The 14,772-nt window shown below is 47.7% G+C and overlaps 1 protein-coding gene across 3 annotated transcripts in view; it reads right to left on the bottom strand.

The window, feature by feature from the left end:
* Window positions 1-3,880: 3,880 nt before the first annotated feature.
* Window positions 3,881-14,772, bottom strand: part of PPP2R2A (protein phosphatase 2 regulatory subunit Balpha) — a 28,949-nt gene continuing 18,057 nt past the window's right edge. For all 3 annotated transcript variants that reach the window (XM_068156807.1, XM_068156806.1, XM_068156805.1), the window contains exons 3-10: window positions 11,837-11,934; window positions 9,014-9,179; window positions 8,372-8,484; window positions 7,975-8,152; window positions 7,188-7,352; window positions 6,484-6,653; window positions 5,732-5,823; window positions 3,881-4,967 (exon numbers count right to left, since the gene is read on the bottom strand). In XM_068156807.1, the coding sequence (XP_068012908.1) occupies window positions 4,688-4,967; window positions 5,732-5,823; window positions 6,484-6,653; window positions 7,188-7,352; window positions 7,975-8,152; window positions 8,372-8,484; window positions 9,014-9,179; window positions 11,837-11,934 (1,262 nt within the window). In that variant the 3' untranslated portion in view covers window positions 3,881-4,687. The remainder of the gene's footprint in view (window positions 4,968-5,731; window positions 5,824-6,483; window positions 6,654-7,187; window positions 7,353-7,974; window positions 8,153-8,371; window positions 8,485-9,013; window positions 9,180-11,836; window positions 11,935-14,772) is intronic.

Raw genomic sequence — 14,772 nt, 5'->3', positions numbered from 1 at the left:
TAGGGGGAAGGGAATGAAGCTGGAGGTGGGGAGATTCAGGCTGGACATGAGGAAGAAGTTCTTCACTGTGAGAGTGGTGAAGCCATGGAATGGGTTGTCCAGGGAGGTGGTTGAGGGCCCAGCCCTGGAGGTGTTTAAGACCAGGCTGGATGAGGCTCTGGCCAGCCTGATCTAGCATGAGGTGTCCCTGCCTCTGGTGGGGGGGATGGAACTAGATGGTCCTTGTGGTCCCTTCCAGCCCTGACTGATTCTATGATTCTAAGTCTACTGGGATCCTGGCATGGTGAGGGTGGGAAGGGACCCACACCAGCTTGTCCAGGATCACACTGTCCAGGTGAGTTTGGAATCTCTCTGGAGAAGGAGACTCCACAGCCTCTCTGAGCAGCCTGCTCCAGGGATCCAGCACCTCAAAGTAAAGAAATTTCTCCTTAAGTTCAAGAGAAACCTCCTGTGTTTGTGCCCATTGCCCCTTGTCCTGTCCCTGGGTACCACTGAAAAGAGCCCAGTCCCATCCTCTTGCTGAGCATTGATCAGATCCCCTCTGAGGCTGCTCTTCTGCAGGCTCAACAGCCCCAGGGCTCTCAGACTCTCTCCCCATCATGTGGATGCTCCAGGCCCCTCAGCATCTTCCCAGCCTCTGTAAGACTCTCTCCAGGAGTTAGTTCTCTGTCCCTCCTGAATTGGGAAGCCCAGAATTTATATTCTCTTAGCAGCAGCTGATCAGAGTTCTTGCAGACAACTGGTGGATCCACTGGATCCCTTTCTGGAGCTCCTGTCGCTGGTCGGTGATGCTTTGCCTCCTAGTGGGGAGCACCCACACAGAAAAGCATCAGAGCAAGCCACAAGCACCGCTTCCTGGGAGGGAGACACAAGGGCTGTGTTGTTTGCAAACGGCTGAGATTATAAAAATGCAGGAGTAGGTTGTGTAGAGAAGTGAAATTCCCACTGCTAGAGGCTGTCAGCTGGATCACAGCAGGAGGAAGCCCTCAATCCAGCCACTGCCGCCCTTCTCCTGCTGCTCATTTTTCCAAGCCAGCACCTTTCTGTCCCAGGTTAAACAAGACCTTACAGACCAGCACTAAAGAAACTGTGGTTCTGCACAGCAGCCTCACTTTCCCCACTCCACCCACTCCCAACACACCTCTCCCTACCTCAATGCCACGTCCCAGTCCTTCTACTTACAGCAGCTTATCACAGGGCAAAGGGCAGAAGGAAACATCTCCTGCCAGCAGGCAGCAGCGATGTGCTGCGTGGGGGGCTCATCACCTACAGCCCGAGATAGAATCTGAGGCCAGTGCACAAGAAATTATTTCCCAGCTGTGTCATGCCTGAGAACACCCAGTTTGGCCTTCTTTTCTCCAGGCTGAACAACCCCATTTCCCTCAGCTGCACCTCACTGGACCTGTTCTTTGATACCATCTATTCCACCACCCAGCAGCCTCTGAGAGGGCAGGGGGAAGAGAAAAAAACCCAAGGGATTTCTGCTCACCAGCACCAGCAGAGCCTGTTCAAACTAGGCTGAGAACAAAACAATGTGCAGTAAAATACTAAATGCTGAAGGTCCAACCCCACCAGAAGAGCAGAGGCAAGCAGGCTGCAGCTGACTCTCCATGTTTTCAAGGCAGCAGACACTTCTCAGCAGGACAATGAAGGGCCTCCAAGCACAGAAGTTGCCTTCATCAGACCTCAGCATTGGTGACAGCAAGCAGTGAACGCTGGCAGTGACATTGCTGCAGTTCAGCCTGGCTGCAATCTTGCAGACACTAGCTGCCTAAGGGGCAGTTGTTGGATTTGGGTATCATCACTGGCTTCATGACAAGACACTAGGGAGCAGAACTCCTTTTCTGTGTTTAGTCCAGTACCCAAGGACTGAGATGGGAGAATTCAGAGATTTCACTGGAAGAGGCTGCTGGAATGAAGCATTCATTTCTGTAACTGTGCCTGTTGGTGGAGGGCAGAATTACACACACCCCCTGCCTGGCCCAGAAACCACAGCACAGGAGTCAGAGAACTGCTCAACTTGCAGAAGGGGAGAGCTCAGCAAGTGCACAAACACCTGTAAAGAGAGAAAAGGAGAGGGACTAGGCAGAAGATAAAAAGCCACCTGACAAAACATATTCCAGGCATACTTTTATTAATAAAATATAAGATTTACAACATGTGTCAAGGGACAGTGTGCTTAGAGAATTATCTAGTTGGATAGTATGACAGCAAGGTCAGTAGCTGGTTTTGGTGAGGGCAAGTTAAACATGCCAGGGGTCACCACTACTGACAAAAACCAGAGCTCGTCCCAAGCCCAGCTTTAACCCACTTCCATCCCAACACACAGGCTGAGGTCCCAGAGGCAGTTTCACTTGGGTGTGGTATTGCTGGGAGGCTATACTGTGCTCTAGGGCAAGCTACCTGCTTAGTCTGTGTCCTCTTTGCATCCTCACTTCTTTGTGTCTGTGCTAAGCACCTTTCCAGGTGTTCAGTGCACAGAGTCACAAGAGCAGCAGTCCCCACACCTCTGTCTTCCCAGAGCAGCAGGCCCAAACCTTGTGCTGTTCTGCACACAGTGCAGATGAGTTTTACCTGCCCTGGTGTCAGTCTCATTACCTCTTTACCCTTGCAGTAAGAACAAACCTTGGCCCTGATCCTGTAAACACCCATACACATGATTAACTTTACTCACCAGTTGTCTCCTCAACTATATTAGCAAGTAGTCATTTGAGTACAATTAGTCACATGCTCTGTAGGCAGGAGTAGGACCTACTACTGCTTCATTCACCCACTGGAAAACAGCTGCTCTCCCTGGGGCAGTTAAACATTTTTACAAGGCTAACAGGTGAAAATAAAAAGGTCAAGTCCTTACAAAGGCTCATGGTCAGGCATGCATGGTGCAAGACAAATACTTAAGCAAACCAGATCTAATAAATATTAGAATCTTTACATTTTCAAACCACTGCACAAGGACTTAAAGAAATTAAAGTATGTCTGCAAGAGTAATCTTGTAACAACCTCACCCAGCCACAATTTTACAGCAGAAAGAGTACCTTAGCTGATCAAATAGAGGCATTAGAATATCTACCCAGAACAAAGCCACAGAAAGAATTTCAATATAGGTAACTGAAAAGCGAAAATCCTCCCAGTCAGGGCAACTTTAAATTCCATCTGAACCTCTCCATGAAGGAAGACTAAACCTAAAAGCACAATTTGCAAAAATACCTGGCAGTAAAAACTCATGAGCCTTACAAAGCATCAATATCTGGTTCATCTTTGGCTAAACCTCGTTTGCTGAGGACTTTCAATCTCTCAACTGCAAGCGTTTATGTCATGCAGCTGCTGCACTCCAGGCGTTTCTGATCTGCACCATGCACCTTTCTGTAAGTGCAACTCTGCAACACCAGAAGGCAGGAGAAACACCTGTACAGTCAGTCAGACCACAGTTCCAGTGCTCTTGATAGCAACAGACAGGAGAGCAGCTCAGGATGCTGCAGTGAGCTCTGCACGTGCTCTGCGTCTGCACTACAGACAAGAACTCAGACAACTGAAAAAGCCACAGGGGACTCAGCGCTCCAAACAAGGCATTAAGGTTTGCATTCTAACAAAAGGCAATCAAGAAACCAGGACAAAACTCAACATTAAGACATTATTCCCATAAAGTGGATTTCTAGGCCCAAAATCTCACTTCCTGTTCCAATTAAAAATAGGGAAAAAAAAAAAGCAGCAGCCAAGCCTTTGGGGCCACTGCCAGAGGAAGTGCCCTGCTCAGGTGGCACAACTGAAGCTGCAGAGGTCAGCATACACCGCAGCTGGTGCTGCTGCCACTCACGGATGTGGATTCTGCTGAAATCCCTCCCTCTCCTCATTCCCATGAAAAAAATTAATACTGGTTAAAATCTTTACAAAAAAACCATCATTTTATTTCCATGCATCTAAGGTAGAACACAGAGGAGTTGCATCAAGAGGTAGATTTAAAAAAAAGAAAACAGATTCTCCATTCTTTGTCACTTTTATTCAGTAGTTTGTTATTGTCTCCTGTTTGTTTTTTTTTCCCTCCTCGTTTTGGTGCCAGACATGGCAAGGAGTGATTACAGTCAACTGTTTATTGAACATTTGTTGCAACCCAGCCCCCCTTTACCACTGACCCCAAACGGCCCCACTTCGTGTGCTTTCTTCTGGTTTTTCTCTATACACCACCACCGAAGCGAGGTGGAGGGGGATGAAAGGGGAAGGGGAAGTCCAGGAGGCCAGGAGGAGGAGGAATGCTACAAGCCACAGCAAGAATGAGCTGTCTTTAATAAAAAAAGGGGCCACAAATGATACAGTAATGAGGTTACACAATTAAATCCCATAGCATGATTGAAGGCTTTCCCTGTGTCTGACGTCATCACAATGGAAGGCATAAAAAGTGGAGTAAACCGAGGTCGGTAGAGTCCAGGCTAGTCCATTAGGCAAGATGGTGCAAGTAGTCATCTTAAATTAAAAAGTGCCCTACCCTCACCTAAATGGCTGGCAGGCATGGAGGGGAGCAGCAGGGCTCTCTCCATGCAGCTGTGAAGTGTGTTGTCATATGGCACATGTCAAACACTGCCAAGGGGGTGCCACAATGGACCTCTTGCTTGCTCTCCGTTACAGGTACAAATACTAGATTCAACTATTTCAACTATGCAGGAAGTGGACTCTCCAGTTAGGAATGCCAACCCTAATTCATTTTGTCTTGAAATATATACAAGTTGTTTGTGGTGGCTACAGCTATGATGTTCTCCTTGGGGTGCCAGGCTGTGTGCAGAATCTTCTTGTTGAAGTCCAGGCTGTCCACGCTGATCTCATCCTTCTTCCGCTTGCCGCTAGCGCAGACCTTGCGTGGCTTCAGCACCGTGCGGGGCTTGTTGTTCTCCCGGGACGCCTCCAGGGTGACATCTCGCTTCGTGTTCCTATCAAACATCCTGAAGAAGTTGTTGTAGGACCCTGTCATGACTATGCTGCAGGGAGGGGAAGGAAGAAAGGAAAAGTTCAGCCAAAAATAACCTCTCCCTATTTTAGGAGCAAAGATCATGCCTCAAGCATGCACCTTCTGCAGTCTCAGGTGAAACTCAAACCGCTTGAGTGCTTTGTGGATTTATTTAGCAAGGAGCATCTTCCTCCTTCACTGGCCCTTTGAGGTACACAGACAAGGAGAGCCAAGAAAAAGCTCCTGCAAGTTTTTTCCCCTAGTGTTCCACCTTTTGACAAGACAGCTGAAACAGAGAGCTTCTACACCAGCTGCCCAATGGGCCTGGCGTGTTCCCATACAGATCATTCCAAAGTCAGATCATAGCAGATGACACTGAAAAAAACCCAAACCGACCCAAAAACACAAGGCATAGGGATAAAGCAGCTAGTGGACTCAAGTATGGGTAGTGCTGCCCCAGAAAAAAAATGTACAGCACACCATCTCTGACCTTTCTGCACTGCCAACCTCTCCAGTCTGAGCAGCAGCTGCAACATTTCATTGCCATTTCACTCTGGCAAAGTCACACACCTCAGCTCCTAGTCCCACTACATCCCTTCGGCACACCAAGGCACCTGTCCATTGCTGCAGCACCAAGGTTTCAGAGCTAACATAAATCAGCATCTACTCAAGTACTTCAACATCACCTAAACCAGGTCATGAACAAAAACAGGTGTTTGAGCCATGCTCCAAGGTGCCTGCTTCAAGAATAACTTGGAAAGACCTTAAGTGCGTACAGAAAAGAATTAAACTGACCTGTCTGATCCATTCCAACAGCACTCAAACTTATCAAAGATGCAATCATTCTCATACAGGGAACAAAGTTTACTTCTGAGGTATTCATGCACCTGGGAGAAAAAAAACACAGTGAACTGAATGAGACTGTTCCAGAAGCAATTGCTCACCCCCTGCCCAGATACAAAGCAGCATGAACAGATGCAGGAGCTCACAGGTCCTGCTCTGCAGACTTCCAAAGAACTCAGCGGCAGTTCACTCAGGGTGGGGAAAGCAGAGGCTTTCCCTCTGAGCCCATCAGCCCCTCACTACCCCTGCAGGTATCCAAAAGGATTTATCAGACTTTGCTTCTCTCTCAAAAATGTGCTTTGATGACTGATCTTCCTCCTGTCTATGATGAAGAGGAGCCTTTCACAAATGCTCTTACAAAAGAAAACACAAAAGCCATTCTCAGTGCTGGATTCTGCAGAGAAATGTTTTCCCTCTGGCAATTACAAAGTCACCTGCAGACTCTGAGGGCCGTGCTAGCTCATGGCTGAAGGTTACCGAGCCACATTTCCACTCTGTAGGAGGGAGGCTTTTTCATACCCAAGCATGGGTTTGAGTTCTGCAATCAGTGTGCAAATAGCAAGATCCTTTAGACACGTCTGGAACCCACAAATCTTATTGATGCTTTTCCTGGACATGGCAATCTCTAAACAAAAATGTAACTGCCAGCAACACAGCATCCTCCAAGGCTCTCCTTTCGAGCCTACATCATCCTCACCCAATACCTGGTATGTTTCCACAGGTCTGTTTTCCATATTTAAGTCCCAGATCTTCACTGACAGGTAATCTCTAGTCATCATATAGCGACCACTATGGCTAAATTTGACATCAGATATGGAAGAGATGATTTCAGAGAAAAATGATCTGTTGCTAGGATCTTCTGGTTCTTCAAACACTGTATAAAAACAAGAGAGGTATTTCAAGAGGTAAGTTTGGCTTTTCCAGCACAAGACACAGCATTTTCTCCAGCAGCTTGCTGCCCTGGGCTCCTCCGCCTGCCTCACACACTGCAGCTTTCTGCCAGAAAGCCCTAATGGTACAGTGACAATACTCTCCAACATTTCACAGTGAGTCAGGGGCAGCCTCTAAGTGCACTGCTCACCAAGACCTGGAGTCTTTATTCACACAGGGAAGATGGCTTGCATCAATGGCAGACAAAACTCAACCTGTGCTTGACCTCCTGAAGCCTGCAGAAAGTCATTCCCACTCCTCCCTGGGCAGACTGCCCCGCTTAAGCTGGTCAGATTTTGGGTGATTTTCGCCAAAGTAATGAATAAAGATAAATCTACTTTTAAAATCTAGATTTTTGGGATTAAATCCATTTGGCAGATTGCAGAATGCAAGACAAGCACACACACACACACACACACACACACTGCAGGGTGCTTCCTTCCACCCAGCAGCAAGCAGGTAACACACTGGAGCTTACATTTTGAGTGCCGGTCACAGAGCGCTGACGCCCTCATGTCACAGAGGCGAATGGTTCCTTTACTGCTGCTGTACACAAACGTGTTGCAGCTGTTGGGGTGGAACTCTGCAGCTGTGATCACCTCTGTCAGCTCTTCCATGTTGGCAGGCTTAATGTCTACAATATCTACAGCATTTGGTTAAGAAAATGCCTCCAGATTTTCCTAACATTTTTCATTCAGCAAAGCCTCTTCAGCTCAGCACGCACCTGGAATAGCCAAAGAGAACTAGAGCAAGCCAATGAAAGCCAAATACTGCCTGCAATTTGGAAGCAGGACAAGATTTCCATGCCAAGGACTGCGGAACCCAGTTAAACTGGACAGGAGTTAAAACATGGTTTAGCTCCAGCTTTGGAACAGTTAGAGAATGGTTGGGCTGAATGATCTTACAGGTCTTGTCCAAAGTGATTGTGCAATTCCCTAAGATGTGGATGGTCGTCCTCTGACTTGCCTCCTGCTGCAAGCCAAGGAAAGTCTCACACCATAGTCTGCTGTGATCCTGCTCTTCAGAATTGCCCAGCTCACTTGAACCCCTGCTCTTTAGCCTTTACAAGAAGCTGTTTTTCACCATTCAAATGGGTACTACTCATACTGCTAGTGCTGGGTGACCTCTCGAGTAGTCAAGTCCTCAACAGCTGCTAGGGAGAAACAACCAGGAAATGGAGGCACATGCCACATGGAAAGCCTTCCACGAAAGGAAATACAATCCAGTGGCCATTCCCACCGTGTACACCACCCCAAAGAGGATACTAAAGCTTCTGTCTGTGATTTCTAGGTGCCACAGGTTGATCCGCAAGTCGTCGGCAGACAGGTAGGTTTCGTAATCGCTATTGATGGAGATGGAGTTGATGTGATACGTGTGAGCATTGGCAAATATTCTTCGTGGACTAGCTTCAACCATGAGGTCCATGGGCCTGAACACTGGCACCTGCAAAATACAGACCAATGGAAGCTTGAACTGCAGATGCATTACAAACACACCAGGCTGACTAAAATAGCTCAAAGTCACCCCAGGAGTAAATCTGTCTGCCAGCTGGCATCGCAGGACACAGGTTGCACCTGGGGGCACGTCTGACAGAGCCACAGGTTCCTCTGTGTGCTGGGGTGAGAGGAATCCCTTCAGTGCAGCTGAGAGCGAGCTACTCACCCGTAGTGTTGTAACTGTAGTAGGATCCCTATACCGTCCATCTTCTTCCTTTAAATTATAACCCTCTGGTCTCTTGTCCCTTTCACTGATTTTCCATAACTTTATTGTTTTATCTGAAATAAAGCAGCCACAGTTTGCAATCAGAGCTCTAGCAAAGACACTTGGCTTCAACTGATGCACTTTAATATGAAGCCTTCAAACAAGACAAGACCACCTCCATGTACCAAAAAAAGACAAACACTGCTTGGAGAAAACAAGCTGGAAAAGCATTAAAAAGGCCTCCTCCACAGTTTGTTCTTTTTATGAAAGTTACAGCAAGTTGCAGTCAGAATCAGGATTGTTATGAATGACTAATCCAAGCTCCCACCAGAAGCACCAAGTGACATTTTAGCCAAGTCCCTCTGCTACAGAGCAGCCAGATCAGAACTGCCTGATGTCACAGCCCATGCTGGGGGACTTCTGGAGTGCAGGCAGCAGAGCAGTTCCACAGCACAGCTCTGGGGAAGCCACAGCCCTGAGTAGTGGCATTGAAAGCCAACTCATTTCCAGCCCTCTGACAGTGGAGGATTAGACAAAGTCCCCAAAGCAAGCCTATGTCACAACAGGTCACCATGCAAAAGCAGCTGTGTAGGCAGGACTTACCATTTGTAGATAACAAAAACTGAGCAGCATTTTTCTGGGGTAACCACCTAATTTTGTTGATCTTCTCTTCAATTTCTAAACTTTTCAAGTAGTCAAACTCTGGTTCATGGCTTTGAAAGGTACTGTAAACATTGTATTCTCCCCTACTGTGAGACTGGGTTTTGTTCTAAAAAGAGAATTAAATCATCAAGGTATGTATGCAGTTAACAGAAGGCTTTCAGGCTGCAGGCAGATACAGACAGAGGTACGGATGCAGTCAGACACACAGCCAGAAAGCCCAGCACCATCAGAACAGCTCAGGACTGCCACACACATTGCTGCCTATGCCTGATGTGCCCCACGTGTCCTTTGGTGCACAACTTGCCTTACTGTAACGAGCCTGCACAACCACAGAATGGTCTGGGATGGAAGGAACCTTAAAGGTTCCCTAGTTCCAATCCCTCCTCTTTCTAAAAGCTGTATTTTAGGTACTGGCTTCCTAACACCAATACTGCACTGCGTGGACTAAGCCTGCAACAGGTACAGTGCCAGAAAACTGGAACCATTTCTGAAACAGCACCCACTGGGGTTAACTGATCTGATTCAAGCTGCAGGTTCTCAGCTATTGCTGTACCACCCACTTCAAGAGGTTGCACCATCAGATGCCTTTCCTGTGGTATGTTCCGTTGCCCATTCCTTCTTGTGTGGCTCACGTCCAGCCATTCATTTCATCCCTTCACACCTCGAAAACATACTTCTTGATATGATCCTTCCTGGCCCACATTTGTCACATTCCTCACATCATTCTCTCTTGCTTCATACCCTGACTGGCAGGAATCCTGACATTTTATTGCTGTGGGGGAGAGAAAAGCAGCCCAAACACTTAGAAATAAAGGCTGGCAGCAGAACACTGCCCCAGACCTCTGAGTGACGCTGCCCTCCCACCCCAGGAACAGGAGGAACTGAGCTCAGTGAGACCCAGCGGGTTAGGCAGGGTCACTGCCTAGGACAGACTTGTGAAGTACATTCACTGTGCTTCAGGAGATGCTGGACTGTGCTGTGAAGGTGCTGGAGCCGGCTGCCCAGAGAGGCTGTAAGGTCTCCTTCTCTGGAGACTTTCAAATCCTAGCTGGACACATTCCTGTGTGACCTGCCCTAGGTGAAATTTGGCAGTGGGGTTTGGACTTGATCTCCAGAGGTCCCTTCCAAGCCCTACCATTCTGTGATTCTAAAGGACCAGAATAACAAAAACAAGTGATAACAAATGCAATCCATCCTTGGGACAAAAGCAGGACTGAAGCCATCAGACCACCCCATAGCTCTCAAACCCAGGAAACCAAACAAGAAGAGGTGTTGACCCAAGCAAGCACCTCACATGAAACGTCTGTTTAGGTAACTGCAGGTTGCCCAGGCCAGTTCCTCTCTTGGCTTCAATTAGTGACTGTGCTCACTTCCTGCATGACACTTGAGCAATGTCCCTTGCCTGGGCTTGCAGAAGGGCTGCCAGACTGCAGCCCAGAAGTGGCACTGCTTTGGCAGCAGGTGAGTTACACCAGTTCCTCTAACTCTGTACAGAGCTCTTGTGCTTTAGAGTTCTCCTTCCTGCACAGCTCTCTGAACACAGTGTGACAGAAGGTGCTACATGAATGCACCCAAAATACTTGAACAGTTGCCTTTTAGATACTACTACAGCTAAAACTTACTCCAGACAGTGGTGCACATGGTGTAAGTATTGATGCATTAGGAAATCCAGTCCCCACCTGCCACTGACTAGACTGAGGAATCAGTATCATGACAAACCCAGTTATGTGCAGCTCCATCTGATGAGCCAGGTGGCTCCTGCTATACCTAGATCTAGAGGATATGAGCCATGGGTTATGCATCAAAACCTGAAGTAGTCAAAGACAACTCACTTGAGAGCTGGTGATTAGCTAAAAGGCTTTAAGATACATTAAAGTATCCTTAAAGGATGCAAGCTACAAACCAGAGTTTAAAAAACAATCGAACAACAAAAGAGCCCAGAAGTTTGTGCCTGGCACTGCAGAAGGTTACAGCAAGGATGAACACAGCAGGTGAACCATTTCAGACTCTGGCCCAATAAAGCCCAGCAGAGGCTGGCCAGCCAGGACACCCCACTAGATGGCACCAACCGACCACAGAGAGGGATCCACCAGGAGAAGGTCCTGCCCTCCTGTGTCCTGCTAGCAGCAGCCAGCCACTTGCCCTGAGCAGCTGTGGAATGTTGTAGGCTTAGGATTTTTAGACTTGAACTTGGCTGCAGTAACTGCATGGCTTTTCTAGGCATCGTGGCGACAGAAGTGCTCTTTATCATCTCTCTGAAGCAAACTCTAATCAGTCAGCATCTAACCACAGCCATAGCTGAAACCCAAGTGCTCCATCTCTGCTTCCCCCCCTTTCACGAGGGGGCAGAGGCCTTCTCCTAGCATTGGAACATCTGCAGAATTCTGCAGAGACCACAAGGATCAATGAAGAGAGATCTCTCCTTCTAGGATACCATAGTTTTGCCTGGCTGATAGCAGTATGGAAAAGTGCATCTTAGGTCATCATAAACCCACCAACTTCAGCTTCCCCCCCAAGGTCTCTTTGTGTCCTACCCCCCCACCTCTTTAGATGGCAGCTAAAGTGTGTTCAAAGAGAGTTTACTTTCTAATACTACCACAAAGCCATCACTGATTTCTTCGCTCCTAAATCGAATTTCTATCACTTATTACACAAGCATCAACTGTGGTACACCTTGCAAATAAAAGCATTCTCCTTGTCTTTAAAAAGAGAATGACCAGGGACAGAAGAACATGAAATGTCCTTTAGGTAGGTAGTACTCACCTCCTGCTCCTGTTGAAAGATGACAACTCTCCCTCCTTTGTCTCCTGTCGCTAACAGCTCTCCAGAATGGTTAAATTCTACTGTAGAAATTATGTCAGCTGCAGGGGAACAAAAACAAACACTGCACAGTCACCACCAGGTCCAGAGAGCTAGAGCTGAGAGAAAGCAAAGGCACTCCTCAGTTTGAGCTTCTGTCACAGAGCTCGAGGGGGGCTGCCTTCAAGAGGTTTTTTCAGAGCTGGACATTTGCAGGACAGTTATCAACTGGCCCTGCCAGAGTTACAAGCTCAGTGCTGTCACTGCATTGACTTGAAGGGGCTTGCACTCCTAAGAAGTGTTCCTCTTCTACAGCTGCTGCTCCAGCTGAGCACAGCCATGGACCTCCAGTCTGTGCTTCAACCGCAGACACCACGACAGGCAGACTCCCATGCTTCCTGATGGTCATTACCTCGATGAGCTGAGCCTCTGCTTGCTGGTCCTTTTGGTTGTTGCTGAGTTTTGGGGGCTGTTCTGAGGGTGGTGGTTTTCTTGTGTTTTAAGGACTCTGTACCAATTTGCCAGCTTAAGGACAAAAGGCATTTGGTTGGCAATGTTCAGACACCAGTGTCTAAGGAACACAAGGGTGGGGAACAAGAGGAGCTACTGAAAATGAATAAACAAATTCAACAGCCTCTAACAAAGTCAGCATCTCCAGGGGAAAGGGAGGAAGGTTGGCATTAGCACAAGCATTATACAGAGTGCTAAAGTGAAATAGTGAATCCACAGTGACAAAAGCCTGGTCACACGGATCTGGGTTGTTGCAGTTTGAGCTGGGTGCCCCCCTGCAATGTTTACTTCCTGTGTCCAGAAGTCCAGCCCAGAGGGGTGGACACAGGAAATTATGTAGTATTTCCTACCACAATCCTTTGCACCACTATAAGATGCAGTGCAGAGTCTAGCACCTCCTCTTCTCTTCCTCCTCCGTCAGCCAGTAACTGGGGAGATGTCTCCTGGCTTTGGGCCTGGCTAGGCCCAAGGCCTTGGGGGGATGGGCAGTCTCAGATCTGGCCAGCTGAGACTAGCCTAGCAGTGGGAGGGGGAAGAAGGAGCCCTGGGGGTCTTGGGTGTACCCTCAGGTGGGGATGGGACCTCTCTGGGTCTGGTTTGGGATCTTTCTTTGTCACTGTGCTTTTGGCTCTCTGTAAAAGTTCACTGCTTTCTATTTAAACTTTCCATCACTTTTGCAATCCGTTTGTCTGAGTGTTTATTGTTGCCAGGGGTGGGGAAGGGGGCTGCCTCAACCCAGCACAGGGGTACACAGCAGAAAGGACAAGGTGTAACCCCAAAACACTTTTTCAGTCACACACATACCCCTCACTTTTAAGCAGCAGAATCAGAAGCCAAATGATTCTCTGAACCCCAACTTCAAGCTACACCTTAGACACAGATCTCTGCTGAAGGAAGTACCTCAGATTTTTACACATGCAAGTCTGCAGCTTTCGTGTCGGTCAACTCATGATAATCAGCAACAACATTTTCCACTGCATGGTTCCTTCATCCTGTTCTGGAGTTGCAGAAGTTTCTGGTACTTGCTCTACAGACTACTTGCTGAAGAGAAGCGACTCAGTGAGTTCACACAGACACTATTGTGCAGCACATCACAGAAGCTATCACAGACAGCAGGAGGCTTATTGCACATGAAGAAGTGAAACCTGCAGGATTTTCCTCTCATTCACTTCAGTATCAGAATGAGCTGATGTCATTCTGGGGCTGCCCCAGAGATGGGTGGTGGCCACCAAGGCCAGAGGTGAGGTGAGCTGTGCTGGCTGCACTCACAGCAGCCACAGGCAGGCAAAGTCTGCCCCAGAGCTGCCCATGCAGAGCTTGGGCATGCACAAACTCAGCTGTAAGGTCCTCAGAGGCAAGAGATGCAGAGTCAGCCTCCTGGCACAGCTCAGCTGTGTTTGCTATACATCCAGCCTGCCATGCAACAAAGGTGAAACAAGATCATCCTGTCTCCATCAGCCTCCCTTGCCATGATTACTTGGCACCACTGGAAGCACAAACAAGCTGCAGTTTCTCAAGAACACTGTGTTAAGGACAGAAATATGATGTCAGCTTGTGTGAAGATAAACCAGGATCCAGATCACACATAAGAATCCCTTGATTTGAGTGCACACATTATTTCCCCCCTCTGCCTGGAAGGTAGCAGTTACTTTAGTCATTAATTTGTGATCAAGATGAAGTGATTGATCTCCCCTCTGTAAGACTGACAGCTGCACACTGTTCAGTGTTCACCTTGACAGGTGAGCAGGGCACAAGGATAACACACAATTAATCAAATGCAGTATGCAGAGTGAAGTGCAACTCCAGCAGGCTGATTGTTACTCTTCCACACAATGCAATGCAATCCTCTGCTAGGAGAAGGCCCTAAGGAAATGATCAGCTGGAGAAAACCAAGATGACTCCCCTCTCAGCAGTGAGAGGAACACACAGTAATTACTGATTTGATGTGCACAGATCTAACACTGTGAGCTCTTCAGAGAAGACATTACAGCAGCTACCAGCAGATCTAAATATGGACATGGATGTGCTAGGAGAACTGAAAGAAAAAAACCCACAACTCAAAAATCTTACAAATCTACATCCACCTAAACCCATGGATAAATTCATCACACTACTTACTTGGTGTACAAGGGCAAAAGCCTTAGGCTTCAAGCCCTGTGGTTAGAACAGACAACAGCTTTAAGTGAAGGGCTAAAGCCTTTGCTCAGCTCTGCTGGGGTGCTGGAGACTGCAATTGCACAAGGCTCTCATGCAGCAGGAAGCTGACTGCTCCTCTTTAAGTGTTCCCAACCTTCTTCCTCTTGGCATCTACTTTAACTTTCAAGATTATCCAAGCTTGCTACTGGTGATCTCCAAGCTGATGAAGTCCTGCTTGGTCTATACAATCAACT

Source organism: Melanerpes formicivorus, unplaced genomic scaffold (assembly GCF_026170545.1).
Source record: "Melanerpes formicivorus ecotype bairdi unplaced genomic scaffold, bMelFor1.0.p_v2 SCAF_34, whole genome shotgun sequence".
NCBI classification, from domain to species: domain Eukaryota; kingdom Metazoa; phylum Chordata; class Aves; order Piciformes; family Picidae; genus Melanerpes; species Melanerpes formicivorus.
Note: the sequence above shows the minus strand (reverse complement) of the source record. Positions and strands in the feature narration are given on the sequence as shown.